Source organism: Buteo buteo, chromosome 21, assembly GCF_964188355.1.
Source record: "Buteo buteo chromosome 21, bButBut1.hap1.1, whole genome shotgun sequence".
In the NCBI taxonomy this organism is placed as follows: Eukaryota; Metazoa; Chordata; class Aves; order Accipitriformes; family Accipitridae; genus Buteo; species Buteo buteo.
The window spans coordinates 9,860,792-9,886,355 of record NC_134191.1 but is presented as its reverse complement, the minus strand read 5'-3'; the positions used below and the strand labels follow the sequence as shown (position 1 = coordinate 9,886,355).

At 36.4% G+C, this 25,564-nt stretch overlaps 1 protein-coding gene across 4 annotated transcripts in view; it reads right to left on the bottom strand.

Moving 5' to 3' along the window:
- FHIT (fragile histidine triad diadenosine triphosphatase) overlaps positions 1–25,564 on the bottom strand; it is a 629,524-nt gene that overhangs the window by 426,106 nt on the left and 177,854 nt on the right. For 2 of the 4 annotated variants that reach the window (XM_075052559.1, XM_075052560.1), the window contains one exon: positions 5,898–6,099. In XM_075052559.1, the coding sequence (XP_074908660.1) occupies positions 5,898–6,077 (180 nt within the window). In that variant the 5' untranslated portion in view covers positions 6,078–6,099. The remainder of the gene's footprint in view (positions 1–5,897; positions 6,100–25,564) is intronic. The other 2 variants (XM_075052557.1, XM_075052558.1) reach the window with 1 other exon arrangement.

The window sequence follows — 25,564 nt, the reverse complement described above, 5'->3', positions numbered from 1 at the left end:
TCCAGCCCTGAGATAATTAACTGGCCTCTCTGTCACCACTAAATTCAAGTGGTTTGCACACACAGAGCGGAGCAGTCATTCTTTGGGCTGTTTGAAGAGAACCTTTTTCCCAGAAGGTAGCTTGAGAATGCAGTGAAGCTGATCTACTGGCTTGCTGCTGCCAAGGGTGCAGTCCCACTCCTTACCCTCTGCACAATATACTTTAAGTTAGCTAAAAATTATTAAGCATAAGAAGTTCTTTTCTTACTCTCATTCGTGTGCAAATAAACATTAGGTCATTAATAAGTCCCACCTGAGGGATCAGGACTGTTCATATAAGGAAAAGTCATGGAACAGCTTTCTTTGGGATCTGAGGGGGAAAAAAAACACTTGGGAATTTCCACCGATGCTCAACAGCTTCAGTCTGGTATCTCAAAAAGAATTTATCACATACTGACAACAAAGAAAGTAAGTCTGAATCTCTTCTGCATTCCTGATGAAGAAATATATTCTGTACTTCCCCCACAATTTCACACAAGATCCATCATGTATATCTGTTCTTCCCATTCAGGAGCTCTTTTCTACACCAGCAAAGCTACTTTATCCTCTTCTTAGTACTCTCTTCAGAGTTACTAGACATTTTGAGAAATTCATATAAGTAGTTCACTCCTTATTGTAACAAATAACATTTTCTGTCTCCATGTGATTCCCTTGCTATCACCAGCACCATATTTAGGGTACAAAGTCTTTACCAAAACCCCTTATTTTTAGCTCTTTGCTAAAGAGCTAAAAGGAGTATGACTGCTCCTTAGCATTGTGCTAAAGCAAACTAATAGTAATAGTAATGCATATGAAGCTTCTGTAACAAGGACTAAAGAGTACTTTCCCACAGGGTTCGCTACGTATAATGTGTAGTAGTAATAGTGCAGTGTACATTATTGCAATATGTAAATGTAAATTTATATATTCTGCAATATAACTGAATTTTATTTTCTAAATCTTAGTTTTACAGCAAATATTAACACTTATTTAGGCTAAAAGCCATAAAATTCATAATTATGTAGCATAAATACGGATGTGATAAATGTGCAATGTACAAACTAAATCACAATAAATAGCAGCTCTGTAACTTTATGAAGAATTAGAATTTCATATACATGCTAAACACCATGGTTTTCAAGCAAACTTGTGAGAGAATACTACTGTTCTTTCCAGAGCCAGTGTGCTATCTTCATTGGAAATTCTGTCAGGACTGTAACTAAATAAAACAATTTAAAATATATTAACAAAAAATAGTAATCAAAAGGATTATTTCTTTTTAACTGCAAATCTTTTAAAAACAGCATTGTGACAATATTTGTGACAATATAGAATATGTCAGTCACAAGTAATATGGCAATTCTGACAGCATATGACAGGGAAGCTCACAAACAGACAAACTGTAGAGCAAAGCAGATGCTATTCTTCCATTGCATGACCCTGGATCCCATCCCGCCCATGCAACAGACCCAGAACCATTACCCTGCAGCTTAGGGTGTTATCAAGTTTTTGAAGGAGCATCTGGTTCAACTAATGTTTTCTCTACTCATTAACAAAAGGAACAAGCTTCAGGAACTCACAGTACAGCACGTGGTCTCGGAAACAAATAATGACCATTAAATTCATATAGTGAAGAAGTTGCCAGAAAATATCACATGCTTTGAGTTTTTATATATGGTCTATTCCCCACAATCAGAGCACTTTCTGGTGGAAAACACTAGATCCCTGTGGAAATAGCAATACCAAATACTCCAGCAAAATTCAGTATATCACAGTTAAACAGTGTCTTTTTTGTTTCCTTTTTTTTTTTTTTTTAAATGGAAGAAACACTTCATAATCAATCCCAGATGAAAAGGTATTGTAAAGTGTTTATTCTAATTTATTATACACACATACATGTGCCCTTACTGAAGGAGCCAAACTGTCCACCACAAATTTCTATAAAATTGCTTGGTCCTGATAATCCTCAGCTCATTGTTCCCACAGCTGGAAAGCCTGTTCTTCTTAATAACCAATTCAATAAACTGTTGAAAAATGCTTTGTATAATATAGTATTGCTATAGATCTGATGTTTGTCTCTGTCATTACATATTGCATTCAATCAATTTACAAATGTTGCTGTGTTCCTTTTGTGCTAGTTCTTCTTATGGCATCCTGAACACAAATCCAAAGATCAATACCTTGTCTACTGAAAAAAAATTGGACATAACAAATGAATAATTTTATTTATAATAAAAAGTCCTAGTCCCCAAATGGATTCTACTAATGTTCAAATTCATTTTTCATGTTTAACACAAGATGAAAGCAAGTACCCTGCACAATGCAATGAGAAAGGCAGTGATAAAAAAAACCAGCTCATACTTATTGAAGATGGGAGCAAAACCATGTAAAGCTATGGCATATGACTAGGAAAACATCAATAAAATGGTAGGTCATTCACAAAGTATTTGTTACCATATTACAGAGCAAAAAGTCCATGTCAAAGAGCAGATGGCTTTTCTTTAAAAGGACACTACAGTTCTGCTCTAACTATGGAAGCAGCAAGGCTCTGAATGAACTAGTTTAAGAAAGAAGACAAGTAGAAGTTTAGCTCACGCTGATTGCATGAGCCAATTCAGTTCATCTTGTGCCTTTTGTGTGACAGAAACAATGCATTTGCTGACTATAGACACATCCCTGCACTATTCCAGCTATTGAAAACCTACCTCCTCTAAAACAACTATGTAGTTGTTCGAGGGAGCCACAAATGACTTCTTTCACAGTCTTTGCAGAGCAGCAAGCTAACAGAGCTTAGAGGAAACACGGACTCTACTTTTCATAGAAAACAGTATTGGTACCTTTACAACTGTACAAATCCCAGCAAGCTCACAGAGTAAACAGCTCAGCCCCTCCCCACTCCCAAACTAACTGCTAAGACGTGCACTGCATACAGTATTCCCACCTAGACTCGACTCCAGAACAATTCACAGGCATTAGCAAAACAAAACCACACCATTTCTGTACAAAACAGAAAACCAACATAAAAAAACACACCCCAAAACCCAGTATCTCCTTAACCAAGACTGTCCCCAATACCATGTGCCTGGCTGCTCTGAAATAAGACAGACAAGTAGAACAGGCAGGGAAGCCCCATCTTCCCCTTTGAACTATATGGAAGAGCAGAGCAGGTATGCACTCCTCGTTTTGTCCTGGGAGTTGCGTGACTTGATGTCTTCAGACAGGCTGTGGTCAGACACCTCTGAGCCTTAACCACACTCTTGTTAGGTGACAGCAAAGGGACTGGATGTCCTGAGGGGAACATGCACTAATCCTGCACACTGACCATGTGTAGCTCTCCTTCTCCCATTTGCTTGTGCCAAAAGAGGTGAATGAGTTTGCACATATTTTAGCTTAGACAGTAGAGATTGCATTTTAATGCCAGCTATCCTTTACTCAATAGTAAGATCCCATGTACTTCCTATTCAAGAATCTGCAATAATCACTCAAAGGGATCCTATTACGAACAGGTTCCTGAGTCCGTGACCTAGTGTGCAGCCATTAGACAGAAATCTAATGCTCAGGCAAATAAGGCACCTCTCTCCAGGAACAGGGGAACTCTTTCCTTACCATGAATACTATGTTCTTGCTATTCCTACTCCTGGTTACTATTAGCACAGTTTGACTTTCAAGTGTCAAGCTGAATTCGCAGGATTGGCAGCTGGAAATAAACAAAACAAAACTTTGTAATGTGTTAACTGAACACACATACTTTGGCATTGCTCAAATCACGAACACTGAACTCCATGAGACCATTTTGACTGAATTTTTTCCAGACTATAGCTTTATTTTAAAACTATTACCGCAAATTCACAACTCCAATCCTACGTTCTGTTTTAAGATGGAATTTCAACCCTACTAGTTAATTAAAGCCACCACCTGGAGTGAGCTGGCTTTCAAACTGATTTCCTTTGTCTCTCTAATTCACACACATTAATATTTTATTTTCTACTGAAAAAAAAAAATGAAAAGGAATGTCACAAGTGTGCCAAAGACAAGGCAGATAAAATTATTGCAATAAAACAAAGAAAATACACTTGTTACTGCCAGGTCTCAAGATGAATGCTGCATTATACAGACATTTTAAAGGCTTAAAACTGCAAATTGCTCTATTTTACATACTGTATTCTAGCCTTTGCATCAAGATCTTTTCTAATTTTTTCTTACTGTAATGAGAAAGGGAAAGGGTTGGGTTTTTATTACCTGAACATTTATTCAATGGAGAAACAAAGACTACATTATATATTACAACACATGAGCTATTAAAACAATGTGACACTATAAAATATGCTGCAATACTCATTATGGGATAACAAAGCTAAACCTGAGCAAATAAATGTATCTGCCAGTCAGCAATAACTATACAGCTAGAGTTTATAATCTTTAATTATTTAAGAAGGAAAGAAGCTTGTAATAATTAAGTTTTATAGGCTTCTTAAATTGTCATTACTAGGTGCTCACGAAACTTTAAAACAAGTATCTTTCATCTGAAATAACTCTTTATTTTTAACAACAGATGCAATTGTTCACTTAACTGATTAACTGAAAAAAATCATTAACTATTGTGTTTAAAAATTCCACACACAGTAAAGATAACATTTATTTACTCTCTCATCTGGACATTGTATACACCAATCCTGCTCAGGTATTTACAGGCTCTGCATCTCACAGTGACTGATGAGATACTGTCTTTATATAGCTTTGAAAATTTTTTTTATGACAAATCTGTAAATCACATGGATTTACATCACATACTTCCGAAACTTGAAGTTGAGACGAACTTGTCATTTAATTCATTAAAATATATTGGTGAGATAGTAACACCTTTAAAGTTTCTATAAAGTCTATGCATCTTTGCCATGCATTTATAACCAAATGAACTGACTTCTGATACAAACAGACACCATTCAAAGCAGGTGTGGAAAGAAGTTCTATAGTGAACTATTATAATCTACAGAAGTGACAGGAGGAGAGGAAGGTTCCATGTTTCAGAAGAAACACATTTATGAGTTTTAAAAAGTGTATTAAAGGTTACTAAATTTTAAATTACACATTAAATTACAAAAGAAACAACATAAAACTACAGAAGAACAAGAAAGCTTTCAATGAACTCCACGACTTTCTTCTTGTCCCAAAACACATTCAGTCATTGCCTGAGTTCCTACTACAATTTTACCATGGACCTCTATGGAAATGAAATGATCAGTCTTGACTATTTCTGAAAAGTTTCACCTCTAGCCACTGAAATCAGCACAAGTTACACAGCAGCAGAGTTTTGACTGGAAAATAATATGCCACACTACAAATTACACTAAATAGGTACATTTAGCATCTTGCAGAATCAAGTTCCTATACAGTTTCTAAATCGAGAATTTTACTTACAACATGGGGCTTCATTTTTTCCTCAGGAAATGTGTGTGCTATACAGATGGTTTATTTAATCCATTCCCACCTAAATTAATCAAAGCAATCTGTCCCAAAAAAATAAGAGTCTTCATACAGGATTCTGCTGCCATTTGACAAATTGTGTACATTTATCTAGGAGAAGTTGCAAATTCTCCATAAAGAAGTTACCACATCTAAAAATAAGTGACATTATTAAAAGGCAAGCAGGATGTGTTATTTAGCGTAATATGAAATTTAAACAGTACCACCTCAGATACACTTTAAAACGCTTTTAGTAGCACCTGGTTGTTTATACATCTTCTGTGGTGAAAAGGTCAATAGAAATTCACCTCTAAGGTCACAGTTGCTAAGCAACCGTTTTCGGCAGTTCTGCAACACCAATCAAGCGTATTACGTTCCACTGCCTGGTTTCAGAATAAACGCGCATAGCATCCTACCTGGCCTTTGAAGCGCACCGAGCTTCTGCTTTTCCCAAGAGCGCGGGCACCCATCGTTGAGGCACTGCCCGAAAGGATACGCCCTGGGACCACTGGCTTCCGGTTCACGAGAGCAAAGGAGAGCTCGGTCTTCAGGAAGACCACGGAGGGCTTGATGAGGTGCTGCCCGAATCTCAGCATGATAAATGTTAATCTTCAGGGTCTGAAAGAGACGATGGTTAAGATAATTAAGGGACTGACTTTGCCTTTCCAAACAACAGGAATAAGACAACCAAATTGTCTAGGTAGCTTCTGAAACAAAGTGCCTCCTGCACTCAGCAAGGCATTGATTGGGCTTTGGAAAGGATGGTAAGGCTTTTCTAAAAGTATCACTTCTTTGAAGGGCTGGTGGAAAAGGCTTCTTCCCAAAGCAAAAATTTTACATACAATTTCTTAAACCCTTTCCTCCTCATCTTGGCAGGGCTACAAAATTCTAGACAGAGAATGTCATTTCTCCCTCCCATTTTCATTTGTTCTGCATTGTCTGCATTTGGGTCATATGTGCTTGGAGAAGCACGAACAGTATTTCACATGCCCTTTGCCACAATGCAAATCAATGCACACAGGACTTAAAAAATAAAGAAACCACATTTTCTAAATCAATCTCTTCACTAAATACCTCAATTGAAGAAATACCGACAAATTAAGGAAAGCATATTAAGTCATTTTCCATCCATGCTTTCTAGTTTGAGCAACTGAAATGTGAAGACGATCAATAGTTGTGTGCAACATTTTGTCTTACACAAAGCAAGCCAAAGATTTCCACTTTCATTCACTAAATTTTTCTCTCCTCCTGATAAGGATGAAAATCCTTCTTAAATAGCTAAGGCACAATCCTAACTGTGTCTATTTTAGGTCTTTAAGCCCTAGAGTATTTAAAGTATTTAATTCAATCAGAAATATCCAAGGTGCTGCAGGGCAAAATATGAAGTAACGAAGAATCTCATGTGACAATACTTCAGACGCATCGAAAGCATTATACTAACATTACCTTGTTTGAACCAAATGACTAATCAGAAAATACAGTTTTATAAGTTGCTTCAGATGGGGAAAGATATTGTTAGAGTCAAGGAAGGTCTTTTGCTGCAGTTATTTTCTTGCAAGCCTACTGTGTTCAGTAAGACCCAAACTTCGTTCTTAATCAAAAAGATTTGTTCCAATTTAAGGTCCCACTCCTTGTACCTCATCCAACAAAAAGTACATATAACAACCCCCTCTAAGGGCACAGACTTTGAAAGCGTCTTTGAGAAGTGCTTCTTCTTTGGAAGGAAGTTCTGGCTTTTTAGCTATCTGATTCCACAAAAGAACTTAACTAAATTAAATTAAGGATAGCAGATGCATCTATCAGGCTTTGCACCAGAAAAAACATATATAAAACTTAGTATAAGATACAGTAACCAATCAGATGACTACACGTTCAAGTAATAAACATTCTTTAAGCAGGCATCATATCTTGTTTTATTTTTGAAAATCACAGATGAAAGGAAATGCTTGAGCAGACCATGGAAGAGCAGAGATTTCAACCATCCCTATTTCAAAGATCTGAAAAGGTTCTATAATTGTTTTTTCCCATAAAGTCAACAGAAGATTAAGCGTCTGAGAAGATGTGTCCCTTAGCATATATTAAACCTGAAACTTGACAGCATACAAAACCCAAGTCTCTTTAGCTACTAGAAGAATCACTTACCAGGGGAAACACTGGCTATCTTGTGCTGATGTCTGAAAAAAATGACTGCTAGGAACTTCAACCAATCTTTCTCGTGTCTCTTAAGCAGTCCATCAGCAAACCCTCTGTGGGGGTTTCTCATTCTGATTAAAACATGCAAGAATTTTTTTTCATGATATGACAAAGAGACATGGTTCTCTTTGCAATGAAGGAAATGTTTCTGATCAAAGAGGAAAACACATTAAATAGCTAGGACTACCATCCAGTGATGAAACTGAAAGCTAGTATCTCCAGTAGCTGGAAAATCAAATGTACCACCAGACCTGTTGTTGCACCTAGCAATACTATGGACGGAAATAAAAGTGCTACCAATCAGTTCTTATTCTGTCTTCCAGACTACTGATAACTAAAAGCACTCTCCAGAGACATGGAATAGACTTAAACACAGAACCAAGGCTTTAAAATAACAGATGCTGATTTTAAAATCTGATGCTTTGAAATTCAATTTAACGAGGCAGAGAACCTGAGATTTGAGTAATGACCAGGAGAAGTCCTTTGGCTGTTTGCGGCCATAAGCAAAAAACAATAAACAATAGCAGAATAAGGTTGATGGCATTGGAAATAAGGCCTGGATCCCATGCTTCAACAACTGAGACAACAGGAAAGCTGGAAATGGATGACCTGGTGCTTTTCTATTCTAATTATCTATCTAAAGTTACTAGGGGCTCCCTTGGGCCTTGCTAGGCCAATGCTGACTCTGAAACTCACTGTTAAAAATAACCAAATCCTACTCTGAAGTGTACGTTGTGAAATTCTTCAAGTTGCAGCATGGAACAAATATTGATAATTACAAGAATCAAGGTTAAATTTGTGTTAAGGGCTTCATGTTATGGGCAAGGGCATCCCCCGAGATAAAAGTTTTGCTGAGTCAAAACATCACTGCAGGTAGTGGATTTGGGACAGATAAAGACCATATTGGAGAGTTGATAAGCAATAAAAAACATTTTTATTTGAACAAGAAATCCAATATGAAGATCTTTTCTTCTAGCTTAAATATCTAAATATCCTAAATATTCTACTACATATCTAAATATCCTACTATCCTACCCAATATCCTACTACCCACACAATTAAAATGTATTTCTCTCTCTCCTTTTAACTCTGAGGATTTGGAATCCTATTTGGATTTAACAGTAGACTACTTATCTAGCCTAAAGAGCTCTATTTAACATCTGCATACAAGAGATGTTAAATTAATGGGAAATCCTGAGTGTTCGATATCTCAAAATGGGAAGAGCTAGTACCACAAAGCAGAGGGTAGAATGCACCAGAATGTTGGAATGGAGGCCAAATTCCAAAACTGACATTTGGGTTTACCTGAAGTTGCACAGAGCACTGTAGCCAGCAGGTACTGCTCCAGCAGGTAACCTGTGGCAGGCAGGGAAGCAGCAGAATTCCCTGGGCCCAAGAAGCTCATTCACAACTGGAAACCAAGGCCATGACTCTACAAATCTCTACATCATCACAGGCAGTTAGTGCAACCTCCAGTGAAACTATGGAGAATACGACTGCAATCCACAGCAACACCATAAAGGAGAAGAGTCTCTCCAGGATATTCACCATCATCTGGACCCTACCAGTTACTGACCATAATTTCATCACTGGAATGGTTTTATGAAAATTAACCCTAAGCTGTATTGGGAAAAATACATATCACAACAATCCCATACAACCTTTTTCATACTTCAAGAGAGATTTTCAAAAAAAGATTTAGTCAGTTGAGTTGACATCCTGCATAAATACACTCAACATTTGCCAAAATAAACGCGTGCAACGTTATTAGCTGCACAGTTTGAGTCACCATTGTACTCTAATATTGATGGGTATTTTCAATGCTTGGAAAACAATTAAAAATGCAATTTCAGAAAATGCTAAATGGATCCATACATAGATTCTGTGGACCACAGAATTTAGATTGACTATATCATGTATTCATAATATACGTACTACACACATCTTTACCTATTTCACTGCCAATTTGTTAAAAAAAAGTCCAGAAAGGATCAGTAAAGTAAAAGCACTGGCCTCACACCTCCCTGAACAATAGTTTGAAGAATCAGTTTACAGCCCAACTGGGCTGATCCAGAATTATTAGAACATTTTTAAATCTCATGCATGGAATTAATGCATGTATTAAAACCTTTTCTATTTGCTTACTACACAATAATATATCTGAATAATATATTTCTATCTTGATTCAGACTAAATAAACATAGCATTTGTGTTTCAAACAAATGTGTCGGTTGTATTGGTTGCGCTATGTAATACTGCAGATTTCCCAGTGCTGTTCTCTCCAATTCTGAAAAGGGATTATGGGAATTTTTTTCTTAAACAATTATTCATGATCTATTATATATTACTTAAGCTGGTTTTTGCCCTAGTGATCATCTGTGTTCTTCTGTAGAGCATGATCATCTGTGCTCAGAACCAATACAAATGCTAAAAAATACATTAGGGAAATGAGTAATGGATACAACTGAAAAATCTGTGGCTACACAGCAACACACTGCAGCAAGTCTGGAATATTCCAGAGTGCAGCGAGGCAGGAAACTGCTACGAGCAGAGCAAGTTTTTAGTCATCTGAATTCTACCTGTTTATTGCTTGAATGGCCTGTAAACAAGCAGGAATCAATACAGTACAGGTGCATGCATGCAGGTCATGAGATGCAAATAGTGTGTGCACAAGGTTTCCCAGCTGATTGGAATCACCTCACTAAGTCTGTTCCTCCAGGGATTTCCATTTTTCACATAAAGAGGAGGTCACTGCCAGCTAAAACAGAAACTAAATATAATTGGTGAAAGATGTTTCTTCTTTAATGATAGTAGTCTTTCTAATCCTCAGTAATAAGGAGGACAATTACAAAGTAATGTTGGAAAATGAAAGAAATCCATTTCTGATAAAATTTCAGCCCAGTTTAACACGGTTTCTATTCTGACTATTCAGATGAAAAGTGTATTTACTCTTCTTCATATTGCACGTATACATTACATTGCCTATTTCATCTGCCTCATTATCCTAATTAAATTTCCTTCAAGCTGCGTTCCTGCAGTTGTAGGTGGGAAGATAGTATTAAAGGCTAACATAGCAAGTAGACTAATTTTACAGCCACAAATGATCTCAAATCTGTATAACCTGTACTAGAAAAAAAAAATTATACTGGCATTCTGCATTACTTCGTGAAAAATAAGAGTGCTAAAATGAAGAAAAATATTGAAATATACTGAAATATTTGCAAATATTATTACAGGTTTGTAAAATTTCAAGAATACACACATTGCATTTGCCCAGCCTATATAAATACTACTCATACATTTAATGTATTTTTGAGAGGAAGTCTAAACACAGGTCTCAATTCTCCAAGTTTATTTGGTTTGGGGGGCTTGGGGTTTTGTTTTGTGCTTCATTTTTTAAATAGCATAAGCTGTAGAATTATTGGTGTCAAATACATAGGAAGAACTCTGAACAGAAGGTAAGGTTCACCTAAAGACAGGTCCCTAGGACATCAGGATAGGTGTCTGCTTGTTACATGTCATCTCTAGAGTCAGAGACCAATAGCCTGGAACACCATTGGAAATTACTTTTTCTGTACCGCATATAAGGAGTGATGCCACTAATCTTTTTAGGCTGTCTTCCTGCCTCCATAGACGTCCCCATTGGATGCTTAATTGAGATGGTGCTGGTACTCCAAAATGCCTCTTTATTTTATCATACAATTACTTGTCCTTAACGATATGGTGTTGAGATCACCACCCACTGGAAACCAAGCTCAAGGCTTTTGCTGAGCAATCACACGAGCACTGTCCTAGGAAAGCTACAAATCTGGTTGTAACGAGAGAACACAAGATAATGCAAATGGGTTGCCGACTTAAAATGTGTATATTAAAGAAAATCAATTACAATACCATTATCTCCCTGTGCTAGTATAAATGAATATTTTAGAAACAATCCAAGGAGTATTCTTAAACTATAAAGTTTGTCATTTTACCATATTAATGTCACCTGTTCATTAATTTTGACAGTCCTGATTCTGCCATTCAATTTCACTGTAAGAACACTGCAAATTTATATGGCAAAATGAAAACAACATAGCTGATTTATTTTTTTTTAAGGTCTTACAAAAAATCCTATTTTTTTTAAAAAATCAGCAAGATAAGACAATTTGTGTCACACACTGTAGTTGAGGGAACAAGGTAACTCTCCAGTAAATGATGTTTATAGCTAACTTCAGGTTTTTCCATCACATTTTCTAAACTGCCTTTTATTCTACAAAACTATACCCGTAAATGCATATTTGGCATTTTTCCCTCTAAAAGGTTTGATTATGTGGAAGGTGATATTCCTACTAAGACATCTGAATTCTGCACCATGTTCAAGAAGTGATGTACAATGAAGAACTGCCCTGCATGCTATCTCTCCTCTCTTCATGCTTTATTATTTGTTACTTGTTCCCTTCCTCATGGCCACTTTGTGAGGATGATATCCACACAATTCAGAATATTACTTATTTAAACTAAGCACATAGCAATGAATGTCCTTGTTCCTAGAAGCTGGGATTTGCCATTTACCAAAGAATACTTAAAAAAAACTAATGAAAAGAAAGAATTTTATTCTAAAATCACTCAGTTTTTCTACTACCTTTTTTTTTTTTGTCCTTAGAGAGGCTTTATCTCTCAGCATCCTCTACTCCCACCCTTGTACAAGATTTAACTACGCATTTAGAGTTCTTCCAGTTTCAGAAAACGGCCTCTAATTAAAAAAAACCCTCTCCCTTTCAGCGAGCCAAAATAATGCATGCTACTGCTATTTCTGGTCTGAAAATGCCAGGAAGAATTACAAAACTAGAAAAGGTGCTCAAGTATCTTTGACAGCCATAGCCTAGATTCTCTCCATGGGGATGGTATTTAATGCTCTACATGGGGCTGAACAGAAAAGCTTGTGTGGATTATTTTCCATTTTTACCACCCACAGAAGCTACTGAACAGAAAGTCCATTAAATGTGATGCATGCAACCAATCCTGGCGGTGTTGACAAGGACCGATTTCTCACGTCATATGCAGATTATGATGGACTTGAATCCACTACACGTGGCTTCCCCTGCTTAATCTAGCAGGGAAGAAAACATCAAAACTATTACTGTTTAAATATATTGCCATTTTCTTAGCATGGTCAATCAGGCTAAATTATCTACACTTAAAATTAAAATAGACTGTGGTCTGTTGCAGAGTACCTAAGCACCTTAGTGTGTATGATGCTAAGGGTCATCCATTTGCAATCCCATAGCCTGCCTTCTCTTTGCAGCTCTGTTCCCTTTCACCCAAGCTGCAGCAGTGTTTCCCAGCCCCTCTGGGACAGTATTTTTCCACTCTGCTCTCACAGTGTTGATCTCACAGTCTTGCACTTGGAAGCCCTCGTATTGCTGTTATAAGCAGATTCTCATAGGGCATGACTGTGACCACTATGAGAATCGCCCTTTCCTCCACCCCCTTCTCCTACTGCCTGTTTGTAGCTTTTGGGTTACACTAGTGGGCCCAAGACCGTGCCTACACAAAGCTTACGGACCCAGCAGCACCCAACCTGAGCACAGCATGCTCCAGTTAACATTAATAGCATCACGAGCAGGAACCTGAGGGAGGCCTGATGAGCAGGGTCTGATGAAAACTAGGTAGTTCCCAATTGGCATGGGGTTAACTTTCTTCACAGTAGCCTCTATGGTACTGTGCTTTGGCTTTGCGACTAAAACAGCACTGACAACACACCAATATTTTGGCTATTGCTGTACAAGGCTTTCTCTTTTTTCCCACTCTGCTGACCACCAGCAAGCTGACGTGTGTTTTCATCTGTGGCTCCTGATAGTAAAGCTGCACGCCTCTAAACCTGTCTCAACACCATTTGCACAACCAGTCTAGCCCTCAACATAATATATTTGAAGCAGAAGATGCACAAAATTCAAACAAAGCACTGTTAGCCTATTTAAAAGCTATAGGTCAAATACAATACTAGCATACGCTAGTTGTATTGGGATCTGAACTTACAGCCCCCAGAATAAAACAAAACTCAGATCCATTTTAAATGCTGGTAAGCTTTAAGAGGAGCCTTACACGGTACTAAAACATCTTCCTGCTGCCTCCCTTTGGATCTTCATCTGTTTTGGTTCTTTTTCCCTTTTATTTTTTTATTTATTTTTAAAGTACATTTTACACTTTTTTTTTTTTCCAGAATTGTTCCTCTTCAGGCATTAAACAGCTTGTCTATCACACCCAATAAGCTACTGTGTGGGTACACACAGGCACATGTATGGAAGTCTGTCCTCAGTTTCCTCTCTCCTGGTTGTTTGGTCTGTCATTGACATGACTTTTACAGTCTTTATTTCAAAAGAAAAATTAAAACCAAAACAAAACCCAAAGAACAAACAAAACAAACAAAAACCAAAACCCAAAATAAAACAGCCCCCCCCCCCCCAAAAAACCACAAGTCCCCCCCCCCCAACAATTCAAACTTCCAGACACCCCACCCAGGTCTTTGTTGACCAAGAAGGATACAGACATCTAAAAGGAAGTGAACAGCTCTGTAGCAACACTGTAAAGCAATCACAACATTAACAAGTTAATCAACAAATGCAGAATCAAACCAGACATCAAAAGCAATATACCATCCGTAATACATGTAGAGGGCATAAATATTTTTAAATGATGTAGAAGTAGTTGTCAAATTCATTTCTATAGCAAGCATTTTGGAATACAAATTAGGCCATCTTGCTTGTTTCTTATAATTCAGGTAAAGAGTGCAAAGTTATACACAATAAATGAAAAGGTTTATAAAGGCAAAAGAACTGTATAATACATTAAACCTGAAGAAAAGTGAGGGTTTAGAAGAATCATGAAAGCACTAAACATGCTCTACATTCTTCAACTGCCCATATGTATACCATATTCACTAGAAGATGACTCATAGAGCATTTAACCATACTGAGAAAATAGTTCTGGCAGTGGAAGCTCATAGTCTGCCTCTCTGCTCAGGTAACAGCTCAACTTTCCCATATACTAGGACTTGTTTCCAAGTATCACATTAAATTTCTTTTTGCTATTTTGACACCCTAGCTATACCTGCAACTTTACTTTTTTCAAAACCCTTCTATGATGACTAACATGAAATAAAATTCCTGTCTTGCATTATACTGGAGTTGGTTTATGTCCATTTTATGCCAGAATACATAAGCATAAACTTATCACACTGCAATATTACAGAAGATATCTTTTAAACAGAATCCCAATAACAAGACTTGATCTAGAGCTTCACAATCTTCTCTGCTAGATATCTGTGCCCACTTTTCCTCATATTAGCAGAGATGATCCAAGATTATAATTCCTCCTTCCATGGTCATCCAAGAAGATGACATGAATCCAAAGAAAAGTCTGATAAGAACTTTTCAAAATCCATGTACTATATCAGTGATTTTAAGGAAGATGTTTTATGAAATGGGATACAATCAACAGGTTTACCTCCTCATTGACTTCTACTGAAAGAGCAAAATATGCAATAAAATAAATGTTCATAAATCTTTCCTTAGTGTTAAACTCCTAGGAAAACAAATGCACACACATTATATTTTAAACATTGTTTAATAACTTGCATGCACCATAGCTATTATCCTGATGCATGGAGAAATCAAGGTTTTGGGGTTGCCTCTGCAAGTCATTCTGATGAACGAGACCTTTAGTGTTGTAATAACTATTGTGAGTAATGGAACAACCAATGGCTTTTATTAAGAAGGAACACTTAATAATGTATTACCAACACTAAGATCAAGGGAAAATATATTTTTATCAGGGAAAAAATATTAATATCAATCATGCAATTTTTTAAAGCAGAAAGGTAAAAGGCAGAAAAGGAAAAACTTAAGAAAATGCTACATGGTATGCAGTAAATGGTAGAAATTAGACTGTGAAAATCCTTTTTTCTAGGGTGGCTACCTAGGGCTACATTACATGCTAGAGGAACAATAAAAGATTCTGACATTTCTTGAGATATATAAGTGTAAGGAAAACTCTACCCTGGTGAAGGGAGAGATGAGGGAGGAAGGTCGCTATAGAGACTAGCACACTGCACATTGAAACACTTGATTTTATGCTCATTTCTTTTGAGGCTACAAACCAAGAGAGCTGACATGATGGAACAACTAGGAATGTTCTTTTGCCATAGCCTTCAGTGGGAAAAGGTAGCTTTAAAAATGTGGAGAGAAGAAAAAGCTGTCGTGTTTTAGCATTCTTATTTATTACTTATATAGCACTACATAAAGTCACTTTATAGGCTTTAGAAATACACACCAAGACTAAGCCTTCCCCTGAAGTGGCTTACTATTTCCTTTGAGTGAATGCAATTTGGATATCTATAGCATTGGACAGAAGAGGTGGGGCAAATAGAGTTGCAGAAGAAAAGCTGCAGGGAGCTAAGTGAAAAGATTCAAGGAGTACAAGTCCATTGGGAGAAGAGACAAATGGCTTTTCCCAAAATTCTGTGATGGTATAAACCAAAGCACAATCAGAAAAAGAGAGCACAGGGTGTGCTATGGCAAAAGGATGGTCCACACAACTCAGGGCCAGCACAAGTCCAGACAAAAAATGTGTGCAATGAGCAAGAGATGTTGCATAGTGAGTTTCCAGACACCGTTCTGCATTTTTTAACTTATGGTACTGAGAAACCAGTTACCTCACTTCAAAAACCCTATTGATTCAGTATACACTTTTAGAGATTGATTTTATTTTGTTCTTTTGTCCTTTAAACTTTTTGATACTTAGCACCAGAGAAACTGAAAGATGCAAAAAGTTTCACCTTCTTCATATGAAACTACTTTAGTTAAAGGACTGTAGAGTTAAAGTAAATCCAGCCTTACTAAAAAGAAAATTATCAACAGAAAGATTGAGGCAGTTGCGACTTCTGAAAACTCACAAAGAAAAGAAAAAAGCCACACATATACAGTGTCTCTTGGCCATAGTTTTTGCCCAAGTAAAGAAAAATAAGACGCAAATAGTAAGAACAAGTCTGGTGTTATCATACCTAATTTCATTCTGAATGCAATGTATTAGTATTAGACCACGGTTTTGCCTCTGTAATACTATGAACTTGTATTTGGAGCAATTCCTGCGATACCCAAGTGTCTCCACAAGCATTTTATCTTGCTGAATTAATAAATGTAACACAAACATTTAGAGGAAAATGCAGACACTACAATTTGCCTAACAATTCCTCAGGCATATAGATGAAGAGTCACTTAATGAAAATTTATTGTCAGATTTACATTTATATATAGCTAATAATACTAGATAGTGGGTTCTTTACATTTATGTACAGTGCATTTATGTCTAATGCTAGATGTTGGAATCTTTAAGACATCCCATTAGCTTTCATTTTACCACCTTATATACGTACGTGCTCTCCGAAATAAAGCCATTTAAACCATGTTGTTCCATGGGCACTGGAATTAATGAAGCATCAGTTCAAAGGATTTATGTCCCCATCTTTCCCACACCTCTTTTTGTCCCCCCCCCCCCCCCCCCCGCCAAGAATGAGAGCCCTCCCTTAAATATTTACACCATAGTCACTGGCAAAATGCAAGCGTGCATGACTTTTTATTACTATTTCTGTTTCATTTAAACCAGTAGGACTGCAAACTGCATGCAAACAATGGTGGAAAGAAAATAGAGAAAACAGCTGTAAATGCACAAAATGGTTTGCAAATCTTTCAAAAAATACAGACTGTAAGCTTTAGTGAACTATTTGAAGAAAGGTGGTCATGAGTAAAGGAATCTATCTGAGAAAAAGAGGTTGTACACTTTTCTAGGTTTAACTTTCCCTCTTTGCACATATTTTCTCTCTGATTTTCCACAAATGCTCTCTGTATACTTGACCACATGTTCAGAAAATGGGAAATAACATTCCTGCTTTCTGGCCGCTTTCCTGTCTTTATCAAAGATACCTGTAGCAGGGATCATAGCTTTCTGCATTTTTGAACAGTCCACTATGAGGTACTCGGTCAACAAGGTAATGTTGAACGACAACTGGGTTACAAGTCAATGGAAAGAATAAGCAAATTTTGGAAAGGGAAACAAACTCTTTCTCACTGTTAAACCAGCATTAAAGCTGGATGGGAAACTACTTACAGTTTACTGTGGTTGGTTAGATAATTCTGAACACAATGACTTAACTAAATTTAGGCAAAAATAGGCCAGTCTTACGCAATTATTTTTCAGGAGATGTTGCATATCTGGTAGCAGAAAATCAACCCTACTAGGGTTATATCAAAACACATCTATTTACTGAATATGACCCCTTTCCGTAAGATATTTTCTGCTGGGAAGAAGTGGCTTGCAGTTCCTGTTATCCAATATACACATGCATTAGATTTAGTCCAGTAAGATACTAATCCTAACAGATTTCGGGTTAGACTTTAGCATAAGACCTAGCTATTCTGCCTCTTCTTCCCAATCAAAAGAGCCGAATTTCCTTGTCTAAAGCCAACATGAGGTTTGTCAGAGCCTTTACTGGACACAGACCTCAAAACATAGGCAACAGATGCTTATGAAAAAAAAAAGGGTCAATGCAGTGTTTGTCCATTTCAGCCTAAATTTGTATTTGGAACATGGCCACAGACACAATCATGCTAGGGAGAATTTGTTTTTTATGTTTTCTAGGAAACATTGCTACAGGAAGAGATGTCTCTGAGTAAATCCACCTCCCTGTATTCAACTGTCTGGACTTTGGAGAACAGGCTGTAGTGTGGTGTCCTGACATAACAGTAGTGAAACTTAGGCTCTGAAATTGGAATAACAGAGGATAATAATTTCTGTGCAACATCATAATGCTACAGTAAGCCTTACCTAGATTAGGGCAATGACTACTATGCTACCTGCTGAAATAGCCATCATTGTTGCATGCATCTCCCAAGCACTTTTTTATTTAAAGATGTTCATCTTAAATTGCTTTCTTTATGAGTCTTTTTCCACTGTAGACATGAGCTCTTAGCAAATCAACCACTAAAATGTATCACGTAGTTTTCTAGCTTCCATAGGTTACTTTCAGAATCAAAACTTAACACAACTCCAGCATTTTCTCCTTTCATTAATTTACACAAGCAAAAGAAGTCAAAGATAATCTTGTCAATATTATTAAAGTCAAATTTCAAAAATATAGATGTAATAAGGTATTTTCTGCACTGTAATACTTGCAGCAGAAATACAGATAAGTCAAATCCAGAGGGGAAGAGATTGTGGAAAGGAGCCTAAACCTGCATTTTCAAGATGCTTGTCTACATCTTCTTTGGTAAAAGATTAAGGACTGCTTAAAACGTTTCCTTAAAAAGATAGGAAAATTTTTAAGTGCACATAATTTCTACAACTGTTATTATTTTAATGGTCTTATGTCGTAAGTATGTTGTAGTGTATACTAATTATAACATTTACCTGCATATGCACATTCTCCAGCTTGCTTTTTACTTCATGGTTGCCAACTATCCTGAAAAATATGCATTTTAGTCTATCTGTAACTACCCTAAGGTTCCTGATTTTTTTTCCTTTTAGACAATAGTCTATATGATTATTTTTTGACCTAGTCTCACCACACAGAATTGCATGAGTCACATAATCAAGCCATAAACCAAGCAAGTAATTTTGTATGTTTTTGCTGTATTTCTGGTTTCCTTTCCAACTCTGCATCACTTCAGGCATCAACAAAAAAATGTTTTAGTGTTACTACTTCTAACTTTTCAAGATTAAAAAAAAACATTTATGGTCACACGGTGAATTGGAATAACTGAGACAGTATTATGTTCTCATTTGTCAGTAAACCTGATAACATTTTAAATAAGAATTGGGTGCCAGATGACTGTTCTGCAACCAATTCTGGAACAAATTTCTGTATAATCTAGTGAAAGTGCTTTGGAGATCCTTGCCAGCAAGGCTTTCTAATAAGATATTCATGAGTAATTAGAAATCTATAGACATGATTAAATCTTAATCTACAATCTGCAGGATGAATGTTTAGACTGAACTATGGCAAACTGGCAGAGAACTCAACTGGAGATCCCTCTGTAGGTTCAAGAATTTGGCTAGCATTTGTCAAAGCTGAAGCTCTGATTTATTTGTGAATTCCTCAGACTGCACTGGTTTCCACTGGACAGATAATTCATAAAACAGACTGCTAGCTCAATTCCACAGCCCTCCACTTACAGCCCTGACTGCTTGAGAACCAGTATCAAATATTTTACAGAAGGTGGGCATAAATTGGTTATTTCTAATGAAAACTTTGGACTATCATTGCACCTCTTAAATAATGGATGTAATTTGCCTGGTCTTCATTATTTAAAAGGTCATTTACATGACACATATGTACTACACAAGCTACACAGTAGGTAATTATACTTAGTCAAGCAGAGTTCTCACTAACTTTCATTTTTTCCTCAATAGCAAGCAGTTGCTCTGTAAGTAATGCCACAGCAATACCATAAAGCTCTGGGAATAGCTGGTTCTAAGCAGCCTGGAAATGGTTACAACTGTAAACAAAAGAGACTTTGACTGAAACTACTGAAAAATTCATTTTCTCTTGTTGTTATAAGAGATGTATTGGCTTACGGGAGTGCACTTCATAGCCAGGACAAAATCTCCCAACTCTACACAGAGTAGCATTCCAGTTCCACAAAAGCTATGCACTTTACACAATATGAGGAATGTAGTCTAATAATAAGCTAAACGTAGGCTAACACTAAAAAGGTGTTTAAAGAAACTGCTTCTATAACTAGCTAGGCAATTACAACATACATAGACACTATTCTGATAGGCAGAGCCGCACTGAACACAAGAAACATTTCATTTCTCTAATCATTGTCAGCTAAAGATTTCAGAGTTTTGGAAAAATATATAGAAATATCCATCTTACAGATAAGAAAAGAAAGCACAGACAGACTTAGGAGAGCAAAAATTGCCAGAAAAAGATACAGTAAAATCTTTGTTCCGTGGTCAATCTAATAAAATTAAAATTCTCCAGAATTAATAGAAAGACTCACGGATCACTATATTTAGCCTTGGTTCAAATCCATACTGCTGGTTTTAAAAGACTATGAAGACCTAAGGTATTATCTTGAATTATCTATGCTTCTCTTCTAGCAGCCAGCAAGCCTAAAAGAACTAGCATAAAATAAACTACCAATGGAGAAATTACAAGTAAAATCAGGTACATGTAATCGTACTTGCTATATAAAATGTGGAGATGACACTTAAAAATCACCAATTAAAGTTTTCCTAAACTGAGGAATAGTACTTTGCTAAACATGCTCATGAATCTTCTGGTATTTAGAATGTCTTCGTGGAGGAAAGAAATCTGAATATAATATGAAAATAAATGAAAGTACATTTGGAAAGATCCTCTTTATTTATTATAGAAAAGATAATACTACCTTTTAGGCAATAGGGTTTCTCAATTAATATTCATTCCCCAAATTAACTGGATCATGAATTTCAATATTTCAAATTAATCTTTCTCCATTGCAAAAATCAAACAATCAAACTGACAAGGATGAGCATTCAGATGGCTTGTGTAATCCCGATATATGTACAAGCATTAAGAAACAGTCTTTAATAATAAAATCATATGTTAGAGTTTTCAGCAGGACCCACTGTCTCTTCTCTGCAGGTGATTCACTGAAGTTTTGCCTCTTTCAGAGAAAGCTCAGAGCTCCTGTGTGATACTACATAAGGTATCAAACACAAACTTTTCCTTAGCGATCAATAGTGCCACATAATTTTCAGTTTACACACTTGAGATGCTGAGGAAGATATCTAGACACAAGAAAAACACACGTGAAGTTGAAGTAGCAAGTGCTGTTTTCTGAACATGGTATGTACTATATGATCTGAAGGGCTTTAAAAATCCAATCTTATGTCTTAAAAAGTGCATCCAAATTTGGTGAATTATTCTGACCTTAATCTCTGTCAGTTCCCCATCTGTAAAATAGAGATAATACTGCATCCCTCATTGGGGTTTTGTGGAGATAAATTTAATTTAAAACCTGTGAAGCACTTGGATACAGCAGTGATGAGAAGCACAGAAAAGCCTATGAGGAAATTAATAATTCTGACTTCTGAGCAGCATCTGAACGATGCACTGTAAATAAGGCTTAGGGCCACATATCAAACACTGAGGATAAAACAACATCTTGAATAGCTGCTCATTAATTGAGTACTGTCCATCTCATGTACTGAGTAAGGAAGACATCTTCTGGAAAAGTCTTATGCATTCTTATAGCTAAAGACTTCATCATAATGCATATGCATAAGAGAAGCTGAGTTTAGGTTGCAATGCCAACCTTAATGTTAACACCCTCTTCCCTCGACTGCTTGTTTTTGCATTCTTAATAATGTTCTCTCCATGCAGTTTGTACGTGTAACATTTATATACAAAGAATGAATTATGATCTCATTGTGCATCTCTGATTTCCATGCGCAAGTGGTAATGAACAAAGCTTGGGTAAAAAAATTCCATTAGAAAAATAAAATACCAAGCTTGCCTAGGCTTGGTAAATTCAGCAGGGCTTCTACTGAATTTTCTCTTCAATTGCTTGAAATGGTCCAAGTGCTACTTCTGTTAACACTTACTATATATTACCATAAGAGACTTGGGAAGGTAAAACATAGCAGGGGACTGTTGTTTCAGTTTTTATCAGAGGCATTCAATTTTAATTCTCAACAATAACAGCAGCTGACATGTTCCCTTTGCTAGTTCCTGTGAAAATAAATCAGGCAGGAATTAAGCTAGAAGTGTACATGGGAATCAAGGGGAAATAGCATTTCCCTAACATGCTCTGCAGTGCCTTCTTCCTCTTCCAAAAAAAGTCCCTCTGCACCTTTTAGGAGCAAGTGATGGCCAATCTTGTGAGGGTTTATATACAAGTCCTTTTCTGGTGATAACCGCCTCCTCCAGACTGCAGGTACATGCTCTTGAGGCAACCAATACCATTGTGAAAGCCCTCTGACAGCACAGCTCTTGCAGAAAGAGCCCTAAACAAACAATCCTGCCATCTGACCCGAGACAGTAGAAGCTGGACAGTTTCCAGTCCTGATTTCATTTAGATGACATGTAAGTTGCTCATTAAAAGCAAGAAGAGTTACACCTAGCAACAGAAGATCAGAACCAGACACTGCAAGTTTCAGCTGAAGGAGTTTCCTACAACTCAAGTACTAAACCAGCATAATATATTCAAGTTAAAATGAAATTTTTGAATACTAAATCATTTTAAAGTGATCACCTATTTACTGACTGTTTGAAAAAATAAAGTAGTTTTCCCAGAGACTAATTGTACAAAATCTTAAGAAAATAATACTCTCTTTTAACTAATTTAATCTGTGTAAAATTATCAATGGTCTTAAATATCACCGAGATAAGTGAAATCAATTACATTGCAGCTAAAATATCCTTCTTCAGACAGTACTTAGAAGACATTCGTTGTTCAAATTGACATCAAATTCACTATATTTTGTTAACAGATCTTACACATTTATAACAATTTTTATAGCAATATGAAGCCAGAAGTTGTTGTACTTAGAATATTCTGTCTTCTCAAAAGGGCAACAGAAAGCCAACATCTTTTAAATATTTAATTAGGACTAAAATCAAATTTACACAGTGATATGCCACATTTTCAGCTAGTGATGAAGACAAACATCTCTGCATATTATCAGTATTTGAAAGAGTAGTCATTTCTATTTCACTTTGCTTACAGAATGTCTCCAGAGGTTTTCACACTATTGTGCATCATTTCAGATGCTTCTTTTAGTTTTTCATTTAACTAGTTCATTGTTGATATAATTTGGGACATTACAGTTTCAACAGTAAAATATTTGGTACTTGATCAAAGTTTGAGATATGCCCTAAAATAATTGTATTTGCCTTTAGCAAACATTTTATTTGAGTTTTGAACAAAACTGCTGATGGAAGCTGATGAAAATAACTCCAGCTTGAAATGCACAGACAGATGTGCTATCTGGCAAGGGATTTCCCTGGAAATTTTCTAATTTTCTTTCACTAATTTAGAGAAGGTTTATTTAAAATCTGTTAGAATGTACTGAAGTACAGGGTCACATAATATCTGGTCATGGGAAGAAAAGGAAAATGTAGCTGAGAAACCTAAGCTCCTGCATCTTGAAATGGTAAAAATTTGTCCAGAAACCAGAAGTCTTTTAAATGATCTAACATTTTCTACCAAAAGGAAAAGGAAAAAAAATTAAAACCTATAATTTAATCACAGAATTAATAAAAAGGACATGCATTTCTCACTTTATGAGCTTTTGGAAAGAAGGGAAGTGAAAAAAAAATCCACAGAAAGCTTTCTCATTTTTCCTCTCTATTGAAGAAGTACTTAATTGCCAAGAAACCAAATTTCAGTAAACAGCAACAAACACACAAGCACACAAACACTGCATAAAAAAGCACTATGGAAATCTTAACATATTTCAAGGTTATGGCTTGTAGAAACTTTAGAAGTTCACACACAGATATTATTGCCTGGCAGGAAATCTGTCTTTTCCCAAGTCAAACTGGCATGAAATCAAAGAATTTAATCATTAATCATAAAACCCAAAATGACAACATGGCCAGAACAAACAAACAAACCCCCCCCCTTACCTTCAAACTTCAGTTAGCTAATAATATTCTTTTTTCCGACAGCAATATAACCAGCTGAACTGTGCATTTCCCTCTCCCCCTAGCATTAGAAGATCAGTAAGTCAGAGGTGCAGAGAGAAGTAGTAGCTATTTTTATTAGAACTCCTATGCAGTCTAAAAATGTTGGCTAGAAGGGGTCTATGCAAATGTCGCCTCCCACCTTGGGACAAAAGAGTAACTATTGCGAACACTACATCATTTCAACCATGACTTTGGCCAACTGAATCTCCAAGGATGGACATTCCACAACCAGTCCCAGAAATCTGTTCTTCAATATGAAAAAAAAAAGGTAGATTATGAATGACCATTGAAGGAAAAACTCATTAGGTTTCCACCAATAATATCACAAGCCTTATGGTGCAGCAGGTTCTTACATTAGATAAATATTACTCCCTCAACTTGTTAAATGGCATCTTGCCACAGACTGGCTTCCTAATAATCATTAAAAACATGGAAGGCTGTGTTTTTTCCATCCTCTTCCTGTCTCTTTCCACTGCTTCCTTGAATGACTAGCATGAGCAAAAGTATCCACATCCCCTACACTGAAAGTACTTACATGTGTGCTGAAGAAAGCTCGTTTCATATTGTTGTAGTCAAGTTCTTACAATGATATTGGAAAAACCTTTCTCTGCAGTAGAAATAGGTAAAGTAGCTCATATTTTGCTATTTGATTAAAACAAGATGTTTGTACACATATATATGTATCGACACATGTGAACTTGCCAGACATATATCATTCTGTCTCCTGTACCAGTTAAATCTCCAAAAATTTAAAACTTCACAAATTAATGCAGTTTAATAGGTAATCACTTCCAAGGAAAGATTTTCTTTGACAGTAAGTTTTAACAACTAATTCTTATTCTTGTACTCTCTGAAGTAATTGCACTAACAATGTAACCTGAGTTAATCCAGGTTATTTAGTATTAATCTTGATAATTGATTCTCATTTTAATATATGCTTATTAACTTTGCATTGCACAAGTTGAGCGAAGTTCCTACCCACTGGCAATCCAACATGCTCTCTACATGCTCCCCTTTGACCTGTTCAATAGCCCTTGAATGAGTGATATAACATAGGAGTACACTTTCCAGTATCACACTGCTAGAGCAGTGTTAAACCACAGAAACCCACATCCACAAAACTGAACATTTCCTGAATACAATGTTTCAAGTGATTAAAAGACTTGGAGATTT